Source organism: Penicillium alfredii, assembly GCF_028826965.1.
Source record: "Penicillium alfredii strain IBT 34128 chromosome Unknown utg000011l_segment0_segment0, whole genome shotgun sequence".
Lineage (NCBI taxonomy): Eukaryota > Fungi > Ascomycota > Eurotiomycetes > Eurotiales > Aspergillaceae > Penicillium > Penicillium alfredii.
In genome coordinates this window covers 1,013,718-1,033,402 of record NW_026622708.1, presented here as the reverse complement: position 1 = coordinate 1,033,402, position 19,685 = coordinate 1,013,718, and the positions used below count along the sequence as shown (strand labels likewise).

At 51.3% G+C, this 19,685-nt stretch overlaps 5 protein-coding genes across 5 annotated transcripts; 4 read left to right on the top strand and 1 right to left on the bottom strand.

Annotated features, from left to right (window-relative positions):
- Positions 1-108: 108 nt before the first annotated feature.
- NUU61_008818 (putative translational activator) lies at positions 109-8,606 on the top strand (the record flags this gene model as incomplete). The annotated part of the gene is made up of 8 exons (XM_056659343.1): positions 109-229; positions 296-2,313; positions 2,421-3,300; positions 3,353-7,159; positions 7,235-7,426; positions 7,487-7,642; positions 7,704-7,785; positions 7,853-8,606. 8 exons carry the CDS (start codon positions 109-111, stop codon positions 8,604-8,606), a joined length of 8,010 nt encoding a protein of 2,669 aa, XP_056507636.1.
- Positions 8,607-8,821: 215 nt separating this feature from the next.
- On the top strand, positions 8,822-10,141 carry NUU61_008817 (60S ribosomal protein eL19; the record flags this gene model as incomplete). The annotated part of the gene is made up of 5 exons (XM_056659342.1): positions 8,822-8,827; positions 9,144-9,235; positions 9,407-9,676; positions 9,767-9,917; positions 9,995-10,141. 5 exons carry the CDS (start codon positions 8,822-8,824, stop codon positions 10,139-10,141), a joined length of 666 nt encoding a protein of 221 aa, XP_056507635.1.
- A 3,402-nt stretch (positions 10,142-13,543) lies between these two features.
- On the bottom strand, positions 13,544-14,839 carry NUU61_008816 (uncharacterized protein; the record flags this gene model as incomplete). Its single annotated transcript, XM_056659341.1, has 1 exon — positions 13,544-14,839. One exon carries the CDS (start codon positions 14,837-14,839, stop codon positions 13,544-13,546), a length of 1,296 nt encoding a protein of 431 aa, XP_056507634.1.
- A 1,328-nt stretch (positions 14,840-16,167) lies between these two features.
- On the top strand, positions 16,168-18,134 carry NUU61_008815 (uncharacterized protein; the record flags this gene model as incomplete). The annotated part of the gene is made up of 3 exons (XM_056659340.1): positions 16,168-16,192; positions 16,354-17,834; positions 17,889-18,134. The coding sequence occupies 3 exons, from the start codon at positions 16,168-16,170 to the stop codon at positions 18,132-18,134; spliced, it is 1,752 nt and encodes a 583-aa protein (XP_056507633.1).
- Positions 18,135-18,831: 697 nt separating this feature from the next.
- NUU61_008814 (uncharacterized protein) lies at positions 18,832-19,315 on the top strand (the record flags this gene model as incomplete). The annotated part of the gene is made up of 2 exons (XM_056659339.1): positions 18,832-18,937; positions 19,017-19,315. The coding sequence occupies 2 exons, from the start codon at positions 18,832-18,834 to the stop codon at positions 19,313-19,315; spliced, it is 405 nt and encodes a 134-aa protein (XP_056507632.1).
- Between the last annotated feature and the right edge of the window lie 370 nt (positions 19,316-19,685).

Below are 19,685 nucleotides of genomic sequence, written 5' to 3'. Positions count from 1 at the left end.
ACACAAAACTCTTATGACAACATTCGATCTCAGCCCACTTCCACCACATTCCCTCACTCTCACCACACCCTTCCACTCCCCCAATTCCCCCCGTATTGACCTCCGATCATGGATTCACTTCCATGGGACCAGGTCAAGGCCGGGGATCTGGATGCCTTGCGGGTCATTCTTTTCTCAAGTTCGACCGCTCGCAGGCTCCGGGCCCTGCAAGAACTTCGCGACAAAAATGGTAATTTGATTCTCGCACGATGTGAACCACACATGGACATTCACTGACACTCAATTCTTGTCATAGTATCTGATTTACCCCCAGAATTTCACCATGACATCCTAGAACTGCTCTTTCAAACATATCCTCGCTACGTCGACCGATCGTCGCGACAGGCGGTCCAGCAATGTCTCCGCTCCCTTCTCCGAACCTCGAATGCGACCGAACACCTGAAATACCTCACCCAGACACTACAAAAGGAGGCGACCAAGCCCGTATTGGCACCCGCGTCTGCGTTCGTACTGTTGGAATGGTGTTGCATCCTTTTGCAGCAGGTCAGCCAAGATCCGGACACGCCTTTGGCCGTTGTGCTCGACTTGATCGCCGTGGATGCCAAGGCCTTGGAAAACTGCTTTGCGCAAACACCAAAGCCAGCAGTAAAACAGTCGGCTCTTCGGGTCACCAGACGTGCCCTGCGGGCGGTGTTCTCGTCTGAGAAATTGGGTGAAGATGCCATCCGCCAGTCTGTCAGCCGATTGACTGCCGATTCGACCGCAGGATCCAAGAATGCGTTGCTTCTCGGCGTCATCTGCGGAGTATGCGCACGAATTTCGGCCCGGAAATCCATCCTTGAGGAATCCAAGAAGATCATTTTGGAGTTTTACACGAGAGAGATTGTGAGCTCAAAATCTGTGGTGCCCTCGCACATCGCCAATGGACTGTCAGATTTCTTCGCTACCTTTGTCACCCTCGAGGATGTGGCCAACGACTTGGTCCCTCCGATGGAGAAATCCATACTGAGGGCACCGGAAGTGGTCCTGACCGGCGTCATCTCCCCTCTCTGTGCCGCTTTACCAACAGAAATCGATCTTTCTGAGCTGGTGCAAACTCGGCTCTTAAAGCATCTTTTGGCTAGCATGAAGTCAAATAACCCGGCAATTCGGCAGGGGGCTGCTGAGTCGTTCGGGTCTTTGCTTGCACGGTGCAAAGCCGAGCCCGCGGTCTTGAAGATCACTGGTGAAATCATTGGTCCTCTGAAGACCCAGAAAATCTCTACCCCCGAGCACCGTGTTGCGTATGCCCAGGCGCTGTCGGCGGTATCACCGTCGGTCGATGTCTCAAAAGAGATTGTTCAGGGATTCGGGCCCGCCTTCTCGCGCGAGTCGAACGAAGCCGCTCTCGAGGAGCAGATTAAAGCTTTCGGCAAACATCTTGCTTTCCTTGTCCAATCCACTGTCAAGGTCAGTGATGATGTGGTGAACACTATTGTTAAGGGCATCTCCGACAAGCGAGTTTCATTTAGAAAGAGTTGGCAGCTTAACGTGGGAGAAGTACTCTGGAAGTCCGATGTGATAGCCTTGAAGAGCCCCGAGATTGAACCGCTTGTCGCCAAATTCCTTGCTAAGATGAAGGACCTGTTCAACGAAGTTGCCTCCAACCCATTGCCCTCGGCGCAAAGCGGCGCTTTGTCATCGGCTTATATCTTCCTGGCACTCTTCCAGCGGGTTTCTGACATCCAAGGATCAGACAAGTCAACCTGGGAAGAGAAGGTCGTCCAATCAATGACACTCAATCCGAAGCCCTCTTTCCTCCTGAACCCTAGAGCTTACTCGAAGCTGGGTTCCCGATTCGAGATGCAATGGCTTGTGAGGTCTCTGGCGGGTGTTGCCTCTAGCCCAAAGTTCGTCAGCTTTGAAGATGCATCCAAAACTGCTTGGGCCCAGTCATTCATTTACGCTATTACCGCACCCGCGATGCCAACGAACTTCCGAGAAAATGCTGTGCAAACATTGTCTCAAGTTTATGAAACTGATGTGACGTCCATTGGACCAGTAATCATCAATGCTCTGTGGGCTTGGATCATGGCTTTCCGCACGGGGGAGAAAGAGTCTGCCGCTGTTTCTGCAGGTCCTGGAAGTGAACGCCTACTTCACCTGGTCTTGAGATCTCTCTGTCCATCCACAACTAATAAGAACGGGTCCCAAAGCTCTCCCGAGCTCAAGATTCAGCTGATCAATCTTCTGGTACTTAGTCGGCCAGAGTTGATTCCAAATGCCTCTTGGATCGCCTTGTGCTTGAGGACGGGCACGGATCCCGGTGACCTCGTGCGTCTGCATTCTGATGAATGTATAGAGTCACTTGTTCGCGTCGATGCAGTAGGTCATCCGCTATAACTAAGTTGCAGGAGGTTTCTAAACTAACCTAAAAACAGGATCCCATTCAGTCAGCGGTACCACATGTCAACCTCGCCGTTTGGAGTGCTGCAGCTGATCTGGCATTCGTGGCGCCCGATGCGATGATCCCGCTTCTCGTCAATCAAATTAAGAATGACCTGGACTCCAGTCGTCTCTCCAAATTCACTGCCACTGATGCCGCTATTGCCCGTACTCCCGAAGGAACTGCTTTTGTTGATCCTCTGAGCAATAAATTAAAGCAGCCTGCTTTTGACAAGAACACCAAGGATTACGATACTTTGAAATGGGAAGAGGAGCTCAGGGCTCAGCTGGCCGAGAAGAAGGGGCAGAAGCAGAAGAAGCTCACAGCTGAGGAGCAATCTAAGGTCAACGCGCAGCTTAAAAAAGAGGCAAATATCCGGGAAGAGGTGCTGCATGAAGTGAAACGAATTGAAAGAGGAGCCGGTCTCATCCGGGGCCTTGCAACTGGCCCTGCCGACGATGCCGAAGGCTGGATCAACACTGCTGTTGACTGCCTGTTAGCTCTTGCTCGCGCTGGCGCGGGTCTTTTTGTCGGTGATGTCGTGTCTCAGACATTTGTTGTCTGTGCCAGCGAGCTTTCCTCGCGCTTGGGGAACCTTCGCCCCTTTGTGGGCATTGCAACTCTGCGCGCGATTGGTAAAACGAATCTCTCCCCCGCTACAGAAGCAGAGCATCTTGGGGAGCTTGTGACAAAGATCCTTTACCGGCTTCGCTTTGCATCGGAGCAACGTCCTCTTGATGTCGCGTCTCTGGCCTACTTTCTTCCCATGCTATTTCTCATCTTGAGCCAAAACGGTATTGAGGAGGTGAAGGGAGAGGAAGAAGGCGAGCAGGTCATGCTGGCTCTTGAAGTCCTTTCGTTCCATAGTAACTCTTGTAGGTTACATGATTGTCTCTTTAACGAAATTGTTGCTCATTTCCCTTTCAGTCTCCGATGAACGCCTCCCTCGCGTTGAAGTTCTGCGGCAGCTTCTTTTCGCCATGCAAAGGTACACACAGCACTACAAGCTGATTAAGGATACCTTGTTTAACTTCTGTCGGTGCATCTCTCCTAATATCAACATGAAGGAGCTGGAGACCCTCCTGCAGGGTACCATTGTTCCCGATGCCTCTGTTAGAACATCCGTCCTCCAGGTGATCGAGGCTGAAATCGATCTGACCGACCTCGACTTCTCTGAACATATCTGGCTTGGCTGCCATGATAATGTGGAGGAGAATGCTGAAGTTGCCGAGACAATTTGGGAAGAGAATGCCTTGGAAGTGGACGACACCTCCTTCGCCAAGATCATGAAATATCTGGATTCTCAAGACTCTCAGCTCCGGGGTGCTGCTGCCCGTGCATTGTCTCATGCAATTGAGTTTGACCAGGACAGGTTCCCTGGTATTCTGTCGGATCTGCAATCGAAATATGCCGAGGAAGTCAAGCTTAAGGCCCCCGAAAAGGACGCTTATGGGATGCCCAAGAAGATGGATTCAACAGACCATTGGGAAAGCCGCAGTGGTATCGCACTGGCCTTCAATGCGATGACAAACCAATTTAATGGCGAACAGATCATTTCCTTCCTGCAATTCTTGATCGAGAGAGGACCCCTAGTCGACAGAAACTCTTCAGTCCGGGCTCAAATGGCAGAAAGTGGAAAATCTGTTATTGCCCTGCGAGGCCAGAAAAAGGTCGAGGAGCTGATGAAGCTTCTGGAAGCAACACTAGAGACCTCGGACAAAGCGACTCAAAGCTCCGACTTACTGAATGAGGCTGTCGTTGTGTTGTATGGATCTCTAGCAAGACACCTAAAGGCCGATGATCCTCGCTTGCAAACAGTCATAAAGAAGCTTCTCGCGACCCTACCCACCCCCTCGGAAAGTGTGCAATCCGCCGCCTCCGACTGTCTGCCACCTTTGATCAGGTTGTCTGGTCCGAAGACGGCAGCCTATGTTCAGGAATTGCTGGACCAACTTCTTAACACCAAGAGCTATGCCACCCAGCGCGGTGCTGCGTACGGTCTCGCCGGAATCGTGAGCGGCAAAGGTATTGCAACATTGCGTGAGTTCCGAATTATGAGCCTGCTCAAAGAGGCTACCGAAAACAAGAAGGAACCGCATCAACGACAAGGCGCTTTGTTGGCCTTCGAGCTTTTTGCAACCGTCCTCGGTCGAACTTTCGAGCCTTACGTGATTCAGATTGTTCCACAGCTGCTGGGAGGCTTCGGTGATCCAAGTATTGATGTCCGTGATGCTTGCCTTGATGCCTCGAAGGCTTGCTTCCAAAATCTGAGCTCCTACGGTGTGAAGCAGATTCTTCCTACTCTTCTCGACGGCTTGGACGATACGCAATGGCGAAGTCAGAAGGGAGCGTGTGATCTTCTAGGGGCCATGGCCTACCTTGACCCACAACAACTCGCGGCCAGCCTGCCCGATATCATTCCTCCTCTAACGGTCGTTCTCAATGACACGCATAAGGAGGTTCGTAACGCGGCAAACCGTAGTCTCCAGCGCTTCGGAGAGGTCATCAGTAACCCTGAGATCAAGAGCTTGGTCGGGGTGCTTCTGAAGGCCCTGAGTGATCCGACTAAGCACACGGATGAGGCGTTAGATTCCCTGATCAAGGTTTCATTCGTGCACTATCTCGATGCCCCGTCGTTGGCTCTTGTCGTGCGCATTCTCGAACGTGGCCTTGGAGACCGATCTAATACCAAGCGAAAGTCGGCTCAAATCATTGGCAGCTTGGCCCACCTTACAGAACGCAAGGACCTCATCTCGCACTTGCCTATCATTGTGGCCGGTCTCAATTTGGCTATCGTCGATCCAGTTCCCACTACACGGGCGACTGCTTCCAAGGCTCTTGGTTCGCTCATCGAGAAACTTGGAGAGGATGCCCTTCCCGATCTTATTCCCAATCTCATGTCTACTCTCAAGTCCGATACTGGTGCCGGGGACCGGCTGGGATCTGCCCAGGCTCTTTCTGAGGTGCTTGCAGGCTTGGGTACGGCAAGACTCGAGGAGACGTTGCCTACCATTCTGCAGAACGTCTCCAGTGCTAAGGCCGCTGTTCGCGAGGGCTTCATGACCCTCTTCATCTTCTTGCCTGCTTGCTTCGGTAACAGCTTCGCCAACTATTTGAGCAAAATTATTCCGCCAATTCTTGCTGGGTTGGCCGATGACATTGAGTCCATTCGGGAAACCTCTCTCCGCGCCGGTCGCCTGCTCGTCAAGAACTTCGCAACCAAGGCCATCGACCTCCTGCTTCCAGAACTGGAGCGTGGTCTGGCTGATGACAGCTATCGTATCCGTTTGAGCTCTGTGGAGCTGGTTGGTGACCTTCTGTTTAGCCTTACTGGTATCACAGGCAAGTCAGAGGGCGAAGAAGAGGAGGAGGAAGCGACCCAGGCTGGCCAGTCCTTGCTCGAGGTCCTTGGAGAAGAGCGCAGAGACAAGGTTCTTTCGGCCTTGTTCATCTGCCGCTGCGATACCTCGGGTATGGTCAAGAGTGCAGCTATGGGTGTGTGGAAAGCGCTTGTCGCCTCCCCGAGAACACTGAAGGACATGCTGCCTACGCTTTCCCAGCTCATTATCCGCCGCCTCGGATCATCGAACATGGAACAAAAGGTTATTGCCAGCAATGCCCTTGGAGACCTCATCAAGAAGGCTGGGGAATCGGTCCTGTCCACATTGCTGCCTTTGCTTGAGGATGGTCTCCAAACCTCTCCCGATGTGGACGTCAAACAGGGGATCTGTATTGCTCTCCGGGAGCTCATCACTTCTGCGTCCCCCGACGCTCTGGAGGACTACGAGAGTGTTCTTATTGCCACCGTGCGGGTGGCTCTGGTCGATAGTGATGAGGATGTGCGTGAAGCGGCCGCCGAAGCCTTCGACGCATTACAACAGATCCTGGGCAAGAAGGCCGTGGATCAAGTCCTGCCTTATCTTCTCCACCTGTTGAGGAATGACGACGATGCCGAGCAGGCGTTGTCTGCCCTGTTAACCCTGCTCACCGAGCAGACTCGGGCGAACATCATCCTTCCGAATCTCATTCCCACGCTGCTCACCCCGCCCATTTCTGCCTTCAACGCCAAGGCTCTGGCCTCTCTGGCCGAGGTTGCCGGCACGGCGATGACAAGGAGACTGCCGAATATCCTCAACTCTCTCATGGATGGTATTATCGAGACTACCGACGACGACCTTCGATTAGAGCTCAGCAACTCCTTCGATACCGTGTTGGTTTCAGTGGATGAGTATGATGGCCTGAACGTGGCCATGAATGTGATGATCTCTCTCGTCAAGCATGACGACCACCGCCGCCGCGCCCAGGCTGCTCTCCATCTTACCAAGTTCTTCGCGGATGCGGACGTGGACTTCTCACGATACCACCAGGACTTGATCCGGGTGCTGCTGATTTCGTTCGACGACCGAGACAAGGGGGTTGTGAAGGCAGCATGGACTGCTCTCAGTGGCTTGACCTCCCACATGCGCAAGGAAGAGATGGAGGTATTGGCCATTCCCACCCGACAGATTCTGCGGCAAGTGGGCGTACCTGGCGCAGATCTGCCGGGCTTCGGTCTGCCAAAGGGAATCATGGCCATTCTCCCGATCTTCTTGCAGGGTCTTCTCAATGGCAACATCGACCAACGTACACAATCAGCTCTTGCGGTTGCAGACATCATCGATCGCACTGGCTCGGATTCTTTAAAGCCTTTCGTCACCCAGATCACCGGTCCCCTCATTCGTGTTGTGTCGGAACGTTCGGTCGATATCAAGTGCAAGTCTTCTGAACTCCGACCATTGAAGGTTTTTTGTTACTAACGAAAATTTCCAGGTGCCATTTTCTTTACGCTCAATAAGCTGTTGACCAAGATTCCGTTGGCCGTGAAGCCGTTCTTGCCTCAGCTTCAACGAACGTTTGCCCGTGGTCTGGCAGACTCCTCCAGTGAGACCTTGCGTAACCGAGCTGCTAAGGGTCTTGGTATCTTGATTACTTTGACTCCAAGGGTTGATCCGCTCATTGCTGGTAAGTTCCAGATAGACCTTTGTCTTCAGTGTGTTGGCGGGTTGCTAAAATGCATTCTAGAACTCATCACCGGATCCAAAACCACCGACTTTGGCGTGAAGAATGCCATGATGAAGGCCCTTCAGGAGGTCGTTGGTAAGGCCGGTGGTAACATGAGTGAGGCATCCAGAACCGCCATCCTCGGTCTGATTGACGATGGTACAAGCGACCAGACTGGTAAGCCTACTAAAAAATCTTTGATGGTGGCATGCAATTAACCAAAAGTTCCTCTCTTCAGACGCTGTTGCCATCACCAACGCACGGTTGTTGTCCTCCCTGGTCAAGGTTTTGCCTCCTGCGACTGCGGTTCCATTAATCAAGTATGTTTTAATCTTGCTCTGGATGAAAGAATGATAGACGAATGGAACTAACATGTTCACTCTTTAGGAACCGCGTCCTTGCCGGGCAACTCTCCCATGCGTCAGTTCTCGGTCTCAATGCTCTCTTGACTGAATGCCCCGGCATCCTCACGGAGAATTTTGCTTCTGAGACGCCCTCCATCATCTGCCAGGGCATTGCAAACAAGGATGTGAGTGAGGCCTGTAACAAAACCTGCTATTTCCACCAACTAATCGTGAAACAGCCCTTCGTGTCCGACAACAGTGTCCTTGCTGCTGGAAAGTTCCTCCTGTCTGAAGATGGAGACCATGGTTTCGAAACAAACAAGGCCATTTTCGAGGCACTGGCACCTGTCATTCAGCCCGGCAGCCCCAGTGACACCCGACGGTTGACCTTGGTCGTCATTCGGACTGTCGGCCGTCTTCACCCGGAAATGACTCGGCCTCATTTGGCACTCCTCGCATCACCCATTTTCGCCAGCGTCCGTGACCCGGTCATCCCGGTCAAGCTGGCGGCAGAGGCTGCATTCTTATCGATCTTCTCCGTGGTCGAGTCCGACAGCGAGGTGTTTGACAAGTACATGGCCGGGCCGGGGGCATCCCTCCCACCGGGACCGAAGCGGAGCATGTCCGACTACTTTAAGCGCATTGCCATCCGTCTGGCCAACCAGGCGCGTGAGCGTCGGGAAGCCGAAGGTGGTGAAGGTGGATTGGGATTGTCCAATGATGAGGTGGATGATGAGAAGGAATTGTGGAGTATTGGCAAAGTTGATCTTGGGGAAGACGGCTTTGGCGATGATTGAATGATTTGTTGAGCATCCAAGGTGCATCGTGTCTATAGATATACCCTTGGATCATTTGAATAGTACAAAAGTTGTTGATGATTCGATGTTGAGATGATGATGTGATTATATTCTTGTGAGAAGTTCTATTTTTAACCGAATCAGGTTTCGCATAATGATTTATGGCTGCTGATAGTTGGAATATGTCTTGATATGGTCATCCGTCGATTCCATCCATGGATGTCTGTTTCCTAACCTGATAAGTGGGTGGTCATGTGACCTATTAGGGTAAGGAGCGAATCAATCGTCGGGTCACGTGGTTTGTCTCGTGTGATTTCGGATTGCATTTTCTGCGCAAAAAGAAAGGACACCGTCCTTATCAGCATAAGGGGGTGTAATCTAACAAGCATTTACACCATTTCCGAAAGTACATACTCGGCCTTTTGACAGACCCAGTGAATTGAAGCGGTGAAGTTGTTCAAGTAGTGATTACCTTATTTGGGCTAGTGCGGGGGTTGTAGCCCTAAGGCGGGCGACTCGCTTAGCAGCACAGCTTAGCTAATCCGCGCCCTCTCAAACTCTCCCCGTGTGGATTTCCCAGTGCAACGAACATCATCCGCCAACGACCGTCGATACGCCGACATCAAGATGTGAGTTCCATCTCCTACTGTTGATTCGATACCTTGGGACCCCTCTGCTCTGTTTTTCGAAATATCTCTGTGCCCCCAGACGACTCTTGGACCGACATTTTCGACCTGGTGGAAGACCTCCAAAAAAAAGTGTGACCGTGATGCTGACCGAGGCCTTTTCCACCCCAACAGGGTCAACCTTCGCACCCAGAAGCGCCTCGCCGCCTCCGTGGTCGGCTGCGGTAAGCGCAAGATTTGGCTCGACCCCAATGAGATGAACGAGATCTCGAACGCCAACTCCCGCCAGACCGTCCGCAAGCTCGTCAGCGATGGCCTGATCATCCGCAAGCCCGTCACCATGCACTCGCGTGCCCGCGCCCGTGAGCTCAACGAGGCCCGTCGGATCGGTCGTCACCGTGGCCTGGGTAAGCGCAAGGGTACCAAGGACGCTCGTATGCCCAGGTATGTCTTTTCCCCATACTGGATGGCCCATCTTCATCGGCTTGAAAATAAGTGTCGAGTCTTATGAATACAAACTTACTTTCTTTATAGCCAGCTCCTCTGGATGCGCCGCATGCGCGTTCTCCGTCGCCTTCTCGTCCGCTACCGTGCCGCCGGCAAGATCGACAAGCACCTGTACCACGAGCTCTACCACCTGAGCAAGGGTAACACCTTCAAGCACAAGCGTGCCCTCGTTGAGCACGTAAGTTTCGACATGGATAAGACCCGTGAATTAGCATGAGTGGGATCAAACTGACTCTTCTTTTTTCCTCCCAACAGATCCAAAAGGCCAAGGCTGAGCGCCAACGTGAGCGTGCCCTGAAGGAGGAGATGGATGCTAAGCGTGCCAAGAACAAGGCCATGCGTGAGCGTCGGCAGGAGCGGGTCGAGGCCAAGCGCAACGCTCTTAATGAGCCTCAGGAGTAAATCTGAAATCAAAATCTGTTTCCGTTGTGTGACTCTTGTTTTTTCCCCTCGCAAATTCAGCGGTGCGGAGGTTGGAAACGGTTACTTCTGGGTTGCGCCAGGATTCAACGCTGCCTATCCGATCCCCCCAGCTCGAATCCTGGTCGGTCTCTTTTTTTTCTTTCGACTCTTCCTATGGTCTTCACTTCGCCAACACCCTCTCCATGTTCTCTGATTGCGTGGGGCTTGGGCTGCTTGGGTCTGAGAAAGGGATTGGGAAAAGTAGGAAGATGCGATGATGATGTGATACTCATGCTTTTCTTGTTGATATGTAACGAGAAAGCAAAAGGAAAATTTATTCTCAAACATAAAAAAAAATCCCTTAAAGCAATATTTTCCCCGCCTGCTCTCGCTGGCATGCTATCTAATTGTACTATCAACTTGAATCGTCTTGCCCCTGTCCTTAACTGCACTGTTGGCCCTGTATGCAAACTGCACGCTCTTGTATCTATGTGGCTTTGCCTCGGATGTTGGACTCTTAGGTAGCTGCCATACATTTTATTCGCAGAGGGAATAGGCCGCAATCTCGGACCCACATCTCTAAGGGCAAGTTTTTTTTTTTTTTTTTTTTTAAGTAGATATTGAAAACCCTCGAAATCCAGGATAGTCTTTTGTGAGACATATCTGATATTGCTAGATCATGTTACATCTGTACTTTGGGTCTAAATTGTGATTAGACTGAAAGTATTATAGAGCTTGATCTAACTACCGACCTTTTGGTATATAATAAGATATATTTTTGGAGGTCATCTGCATTTGCTAGTCTACAGCCACCCCATCCCAATATATTTAGATGACATCGAAAAAAAAAACCTGTTTCTAAATTGAATAGAGGATTTCAAGGTTAATCGAACTTGAAGCACTAGCCTATCTATATTAGTGACGTGTCAGCGTAACTCTAGATATCACAGTCGATGTCCCTAGGCAACCACAATAATACGTCATAGCATATGAGGGGCTCGTCGAGCCTCCTTTGGATCTACATGATCTTAGCTATTAAATGCAGGATTCTTTCCTCACTTCGCTCAGAATTTAATCTCTCTTTATAAACTTTGTTGCAACGTTCCCACCCCTGTTAAAGACCTTTACTTTACCTTCGACGCCAGCCCAGGTGAGATTCCGGTATATGACCAGTATCAAGAGTCATCACTAACTGGTTTAGAAGCAACTTCTCCTCACCCGGTGCATATTTGCCGGTTCAGTCTTCTGGCCTAGAGATCAGAGTAAGCTTGATCATCGAGAGTGAGTACTGAATCAGAACAATCTGTCCATCATACTGACCAATCAGCATATATTTCAACATGGACAATGAGAAAGGAAGACAAAGACGGGCGGAGGAAGAAAGAAAGAAGGCTGAGGAGGCCGCCAGAGCGGCTGCTGAGCAGCAGGCTCAGGCTGCGGCTGCGGCAAGTTCCACTGGCTGTTAGACGACAATGCTAGAGAGTTTTATCACCCTGGGGGAATTGATGTCAACAGATATCGAAAGCATTCAAATGACTGGGAGGGTATAGAGGACGCATATGTTCTCCCACGGATTCAATGAGAAATGCTGCTCTGCTTCAGTATCATATGCTAGCAGGCCTATTATCAAAATGCCGACGTAGTTCTCTTTCGTAGCTCTCCTTGTCTTTCAACTTATCCGCTATGATGTCTTGTGTGTCCACAGCCCAGTACTCGGACACAATCCTGAAAAAGGCTGATGGATCGGCACTTTGAGACTCTGCAAATTTCGGTTGGATGTGGTCACGGAAAATGTCGAATAACCCCCTAGGGCTATCCAGAGCTTGGAAGTACCAGAAGTTTCCGATTGTCTAGCCCTTTCTTATAATGTTTGTTCGATACGAGCAAACATCAAAAAGGGGCGGATATCGCCTCTCTTCCTCTAAAACTCTCATAAGTTCGTTGTATACTTCGCTAAATTTATTAAGATGTTCACCTAGGATGTTGTCTATGGAACGAACCGTCAACTATTATAGTGGGAGTAAGGTCTCTGATGGAAGCGAGTATGCCTACTTAAGGTCGACTAGATATTTGATGTGCTATTAGTCGACGAGGATATTGCTTAGGTATAGGTCTGTGAGTCTGAAGAAAAACGGCCCTTGGCGGAGCTCTCAGTCGGTAAAGTGAGGAAGGATCGATCGTATAATGCTAAGGTTCGCTAATTGGAAACGTCCGTCCTCCTTATCATACATCGAGTTAGGCTAGTATCGTATACAGCTGTCGTGGTAGGCCAAAGTATCGAGATAATATAAATCAGTTAAAGGATAGGTCAAATCCCGACTAATATTAGTCGGGATACCTATATTTTCTAGCTGATAAAAACCCTAATATAGTTTAATAGTATATAGTCATGCCATTCTCTTACTTCGCCTATGCGACACTAGATGGATTGACCGAGTCCTAAATAATCTAAAACGATTTCTGCGATTTCGTTGCGATGACTGTACAAAAACACAAAGAAATTCATTCGGGACTCAGGATAGGATATCTCGAGAAGGATATCCTCTTCCTGCTCAAAGGCTTCATCTAATATTATTGAGCCCCGGAGGAGTGGGAGGCTTGATGCTTGGCTAGTCATCAGGACACAGCAAATAGACTTCCATGGATTTAAAGGCAGAGAGGAACCGCTCGTTTTTTAGGAAATCATGCAAAGAAAATAATGTCAGTGATGGGTGCTGGTTGGTTGTAAGGGAGTATCTTGATCACCTGACTACGTACATATGTACATCGTTATCACGTGATTCAAATGTAGACGAGTAATAATAATAATATTTCCCCCTTAGAGCTTGGTAGAGAAGATTTCCATAGTAACATACACCATAAAGCTAGGCACTGAAAGTACCTTAGCTTTGTTGTCAGTTATATTAAGGGTATTTATGCCTCCGCCTCACGTTGGCTCGACTCGACACTATGAGGCGGCTGCATCGCTTGAAATCTCCTATGGGGTTCATTCAATCCAGTGCACTCTTGAATGTAGTTAATAAGAAATAAGTATATTATTTGAACCAGAAAACCCAAATTCGCCCACCAGTGCCGAGTGTCTCGGCCATAACATCAACGAACGCCGAAAACCTATCAATCGTACAAATCAATCAATTCGTGGTAATGGAATCCCCAGATCAGAAGAAAAGGAACGCGTTGGGGGGGATATCATCAAAAACAAGTAGAGACCGTCGTTGAGGGGGCGGGGGCGTGCAAGCATAATCAGCGTTAAGAGTCGTCGTGATCCTTGGTGTTGAGGACAACCAAGCAATGCATAAAAGAGTGGAAAGCAGGCCCCGATGGAAGCAGAGGAACCAAAAGGAAAGTAATATAAACAAGAAAAAGTAAGAAAAGAGAAAAATAATCGGGAAGGACACAGCTCTAAAACTTGATTCCCCAGGGCGTTGGAAGAGGAACTGGAGGCCTTCTGTGCACCGCATTTGGAGGCGGCTCCAGATCGAACGGGTCGCTGCGGGCACTGTCCCGCATCATGGGTGTATCAAGGTACTTGGATGGGAACAGAAAGCCTCGGTTTTGAGCCTGACTGTTTTGGCTCGGGAGAGTAAGAGCGTTATCCTCGAAGTAATAGTTGTCGTAATGAGAACCCCGAGAGGGAGTATCATAATACTCCAGCAGCTGGAGTCCTCCCTCCCAAGACGACTGCGAGTGAGTAGAAAGCGTTCGTGATGGAGGAGAGAGCTCAATAAGCGGGGAGGCAGAGCTGTTTTCAGGGTCCTCGAAAGGGTCGTCAGTGTAGTGGCTCCAGGGGCGAGTTGGTTCCCCTCGGAGATAGAGCGCGTCGAGGGAGAGATCAGGGTTCGACCCCGGCATGGGAGGGACAGTGTAGCGGTCCTCGAAAGGGTTAGAAAACTGGCGAGAGGCGGAGAAAGCTGGTGGTGTGGGAATGGAATGGGAGCGCTCCAGGGGGAAGAGTGGATGCGAATACTGGCGATGATGGTATCCTTGAATCGAGCTTATCGAGCCGCCACTGCGCAGTAGTCCCTGCCTACTGCTCTGGCGCTGTCTTTGAAGGGAAGCTCGTCGTCTGCGACGAAAGAGCAGGAAGCATGCTAGAAGAGCGAATGCGATAAAGACCACGCCGCCAACGACGCTTCCGATAATGACCCCAACATTCGGCGAGTGTTGGTCTTGAGTGTGCGCTGGCGAGTCTTTCGAGGGCCCAGTCGTGCTCGATGGTATTCCAACGAATGGCGAGGTCGATTGATAATACGACGGGGTGTTGGTCGCTGTGGCTATTTGCACGACATTCGTTGTAGTGCTCATCGTGCGACTTGACTGGGACGAAGTGGGTAATGATGAGCGCAGGCTAGCAGTGCTCGAGCCAGCGAAAGGCACGGGCAGATCTTCGTGGGCGCTCGAGTGGGCATCCAAGTGCCACAATGACAGCAGCGATGTTCCGGGTGTGCTAGAAACAAGGAGATCTTCCAACGGCCTTCGTGACAGCACAGTGGCAGGGTCGGAAGTTGACGAAGTCTCAGGCAGGGTAGTCACCACTTCTCTAGAGTAGATCCAGGTCGTATGCACAGTTTGAGTCCGTACCAAGGCGATCGTTACCGTCGGGAGCGACTCTGTCAGGTCCGAGGACGCTGGCCACGATCGAGAGGTGCTGGAGCCATGCAATGCGGGAGGAAAGATCGTTGAAGAGGCCCTGGGCATGTTCGACCCCAAGACCCGCCGGGCGATCCGGGACGAACACCCGTTTTTAGAACACAAAGCTGGGTCCTGCCACGAGTCTGTGCCCACTGCGGGGCCTTACATGAGTCGCACCTTTGTACAGCCTCGAGACTTCTGGTATACCCGTTAGCGAGACCAAGGATGGTCGAGACCTCTTTTGTCTTAAACAAACGAACAAAGACCAGCAGACTCACAAAAAAATACTATCCCAAACCACGTTCTTTGTGTCTCGCAGCCCCGAAAAAGCCACGATACAGCAGGCCGAGCATAATCCCGTGGTACGCCTATCTGGGATTCACAGGATGCGACAATGGGGGCCGACCACCGAACACCACGGGGGCCAAAAACCAACGGCGGATCACGTCAGACTATAGATAGAAGAGGAAGAGGGTGGTCGATTTATAGATGTCTCGTGGTGATCGGAGGGGTTTTTGAGTTCGGTTGAGTCTCAATGACCTTTGGGAGCGCGGCGCTTCTTGCGTGCGTTCCGGTGTGATCGATGAGCGCTTAACTCGCTCGGTCCAATGACACCGGGCCGTTGGCGGGTGATCACCCCCCCAGAAATGTCGGGGAGGAGTAAGATGATACACTTGTGAGACAGTAGGGGGACTCATCTTTGCTGAGGGACCAATCTGTCCGAGGGGTGGAAGGGCAGAGGAGAAAGAAGAGAGCGGAGAGGTTTCATTGCCTCATTTGGGGAAGTATTCAGGCATCCCAGGATGTCGTCCTGAGGACTTGGCGATGGTTCGATGAACAAAGCTATTTCTCTAAGAATAGTGTAATTGCATGAGAATAAGACTATTTTTATCGTCTACAATCTATAGTATTTCAGATTATATTTTACAACCTCCCACATATCCATGGAGGCTGTTCTCTACTACATAACGGACCAAGGGGGGTGTAGATTATCCACGAGGTCTCTGCCATAGAAATGCCCCCAAATGTATTTCCATGGACCTCCATGGATCTGCTGATCTCTGATCTATCACCTTCCAACCCCAGCAAAAACAACAACATTCGGGCGATATCCTCGGGCGGGCAATTCCCCACCTCAAAAGTACCGAGTCGACGGATCCGCTGAAAGTTACTCCTTCTCTTTCCCCCCCCCCCCTCCTTCGCTCTCCTTTCTCACGTTCGCTGTTGTTTAGATTGCATTGTGCTATCGTCTGCATTGTGCTATCGTCTGCATTGTCTGCATCGTCTGCATTGTCTGCATCGTCTGCATTGTCTCGGCGCTTTCTCTGTCTCAGTCTCTCGGGGCATGTGATTTGAGGTCCTAGAATATCCACTGAGTTGCTGTTATTCGAATCATGTTTGGCTGGGGTTCTGGGCTCAGTGAGTATTTCCTTTGGTTTCTCCTTGACATATCTTTGTCTTTTGGACCATGGGTGGAATGTGGCGCCTTTGTCCCGAGGTCACTGCGCAAACTCCAATTCTCCCAGTTGTCCCCGAAGTTTGTTACCGCGCGAAACTCTACTAACGTGGCATCAAACCAGCCGTGCCCACTGCCAGCTCAGAGCCAGAGAAGGAACGAACACCCCCGGCTCGCCCGACCCCCCTCGACTTCCCCGTCTACAACCTCCCCGATGCCGTCTCCCACGAGTCAGACTCGACTCTTCGCGACCTGTGCGGCCTGCTGGCCTCCATCAAGCGCCCGCAAGATATCTCTCTGGCACGATTCAAGCCGTTAAACCTCCAACTGGACACGGATGTTGATGTGCAGCGCATGTTCCCCGAAGACCAAGCGCGGTCCCTGCCCCCACTGCCCTGGGAAGATGAGCCTCAGAACCAACCTGCCGACTCCGCAGAGGACCAACCGCGACCGGTGATGAGCAACGGCCTCCCATATCCCACGAAAGACCGATTTAAAACACTCGAGAGTGAGCTGTTGCTGGACAATGATGATACATTCCGTGAGGTCGCCCGATTACCCCCGCGCGAGGGGCGGAGTCGGGCTCGGGTGACGCAGTCGAGGAAATTCTGGGCGGGCCTCGAGCGTATGGCCCAGTACTGGGATACTAGCTTAGATCACTACTATGAGCGACCTGCGACGCCCCAACGGACGCCGCCCGCCGAGGGTGAACCGTCCAGCGAGGACAAAATGGACACGGAGAACCTGTCTCCGACAAACACTGGGTTTGACTCGACAGCAAACGCGATGGAGGTGGATGAACCGCAGGCTCCTCCGACGTCCAACGGCAGTGCTGGCACTGATCATGCTCGCCCGGCGGTGCCCACGTACACGGGCCGTCGAATGGGGGCTGGGAATGAGATGCCCGATGACATTCGGGATGAAACGATCCGGTCGTTCGTCGAGATGGCGGCCTGGCCATTCGGATGCCAGGTTACTGTACCGACGCTTCCACCGCGATTGACAGTCAAGAGCCTGCTCTTCCCTGTGCGTCAATCTTTCCAGGCGTCACGGTCCCCGCGAGACCGCCAGATCGCCCGGAGCGGGATCTTAGAGGGACCCGTCCTTATCGCGCAGTGCCGGTCTGAGCTCTTCTTCCGCAGCACTGAAGACGCCGCGGGTGCTGGAATCGGGGAAGTTTGTGATCTGTACCGTGAAGTTGGCGGCATGCTACTGGCAGCACAGGAGCGTGCCCGTGAGGGAGCGGTGGAAATGCGACCTGGAGAAGGCAAGTGGTGGACGATGACCCCTCGGTTTGGTGGTGCACCCAACGATGGGATCCTGGACGACCTCATCGGTCGGGGACACGGGATGTCGCTCCCAGACTCAATGCTGGAGGAAGATAAGCCTATGACGTTTTCGATGCCTACCCCGGAGCCGGAGAGTGCCCGCAAACGCCACAAGTTCGAGCATCCCTTTATGACCTCGCTCTCTCGCCGGCCCAGTGCGATGCGAAAGCTCTCCAGCAGCGAGAAATGGAGAATCTTGCAGCCCGGTCCCAGCTTGTGGGACAAGCGGATGAAATATATGCAGATCGGCAAGGCCAAGGAGAGCCCCTTTGATGATGTATGGTGAACCGCTTCCTTAGTGATATTTTCATCTACTAACCTACCTCGCTAGATCTACATGATCTCGTCGATCAACCACCATGTTTCTATCCTGCACCTTCGCGTCCATCGGCGCTACCTTGATATCCTCACCACAGGCGAAAGCACATATCCTGCCGACTCTGGCGCCTCAGAGCAAGCGTGGCATGTGTTGAAACTCCAGCGCACGCGGTGGTATGACCTGCTGGATGCCAAAGACCGCATAGAAGCCTTGAAGGGCGTGTGGCGGCTGTTCCACTATCAGTCGAGGAAGACATAACGGTCGAATACCTTTTAGTTCTGTTTTTTTTTTTTTTTTTTTTTTTTTGCGAAGCGATGCATCATGTTCCAACTGGTGCGGCCAATGGTATGTCGATGGCATCTTCAAAAGGCATGTTTTCAGTATTGTCCGTGGCTCCTTTTCAATTCGAGCACCAGCACACACTGGCCTCTGACGGCATGTACATAGCTCCGGAATAGACAATTCTCTCTTTTAATCCGAGATCCCCAGTATTGATTATCTCGCAGACATGGTATGTCAGTAGTACCGATCATCTGTGGGTCTTTATTTTTCTTTCTCTCTGATTCCAAATCCACAAACTTCGGCAAGGCATACATGTTTAACTGCTTCAAGCTTCGCAGATGGGTCCTCCTTTGAGGGCTGAATGGAAACCCACCCCCTATTCTTTGATCCCCTTGCACGTCTCGCAGTTTTTTCTGGCATAAGGCTCTATACCGTGTCAGCCAAGATGGCCGAACTGGTCTCTGCTGTGCCAGAATGCCAGTTACGTCTTTGAGAGCTTCGACATGTTGGCAAACTACTATGATGCCAGGAAATCAATCCTCAAGAACAAGTTCTCCAAGTTGGCGCCGACATGTCTGACGGAATATTGCAAGCATCCTGATCCAAAGCTGGAAAGCTTGTCCGGAGAAGGATGTAAGTAATCTGCCCTTCAACTTCACCATCGATCATAGCCATGGAAGCCAAACGGCAAGGCGCTGCCCATCAACGAGAGGAATTCAGCCGTTTCGCCGAGAGGTGGGAGACTCGCATCCGAGACTTCTTTGCGCAGCTACGCATTCGTCCTCAACGCGTTGCTAGTCTTCCAGGAAGCCCAATGCTTTTTCATAATCGGCTGCCAGGCGGGGATTCTCATCTCAGCGCAATCCAACAAGGTCTTTGACGCAACGAACTTGGTCTCCGTGTACGCCAACCGCGCCCTAGCGGGCATGGTGGCAGCCAGCGGTGTCTTATCCATCGTGTTCGAGCTGCGGACGCTCCAGAAGATGCACATGAGCTCGCTGTGGGTATTCAGGCTCTCGAACCTGACGCTCGCCGTGTGCGAGTGGGCGCGTCATCTTAGTATCAAGCCGCCTCACATTCAGGACCTGGCCCCCCCTTTGAAAGCAGCCCATGGCCCGACAGCTGTGGGGGCTGTCAAAGGTGACTATTGTTTATAAGGACCTGGGTTGATGGTCGTTATATTATATGGGTATAGATGTCTAGAGATGGATAAATATGTCATATATATACTATATTCTAGTATTGTTAGAAAAGTCCCTGGGCTAGATGAGACAATAGTCAAAGCCCGATGGCTTGGATCATGAGAAGATAAGTGTAGATATCATCAAGGGAATATCTAGACGTTCAAATAGAATGAATGGGGCTCTTCACAAATTCAAAGGGTTCGAGTTTAGATCTCTTATCTGGTGCCGTGGCCTGAGTAGTAACTAGAACATATGGGATGTTAGTTATCCCCCCCAGAAACTTGGTGTCTCCCCGTCCCTGCTTTTGGTCATTGAGTATCTATTGGTCTCTAGAAGCCAACCC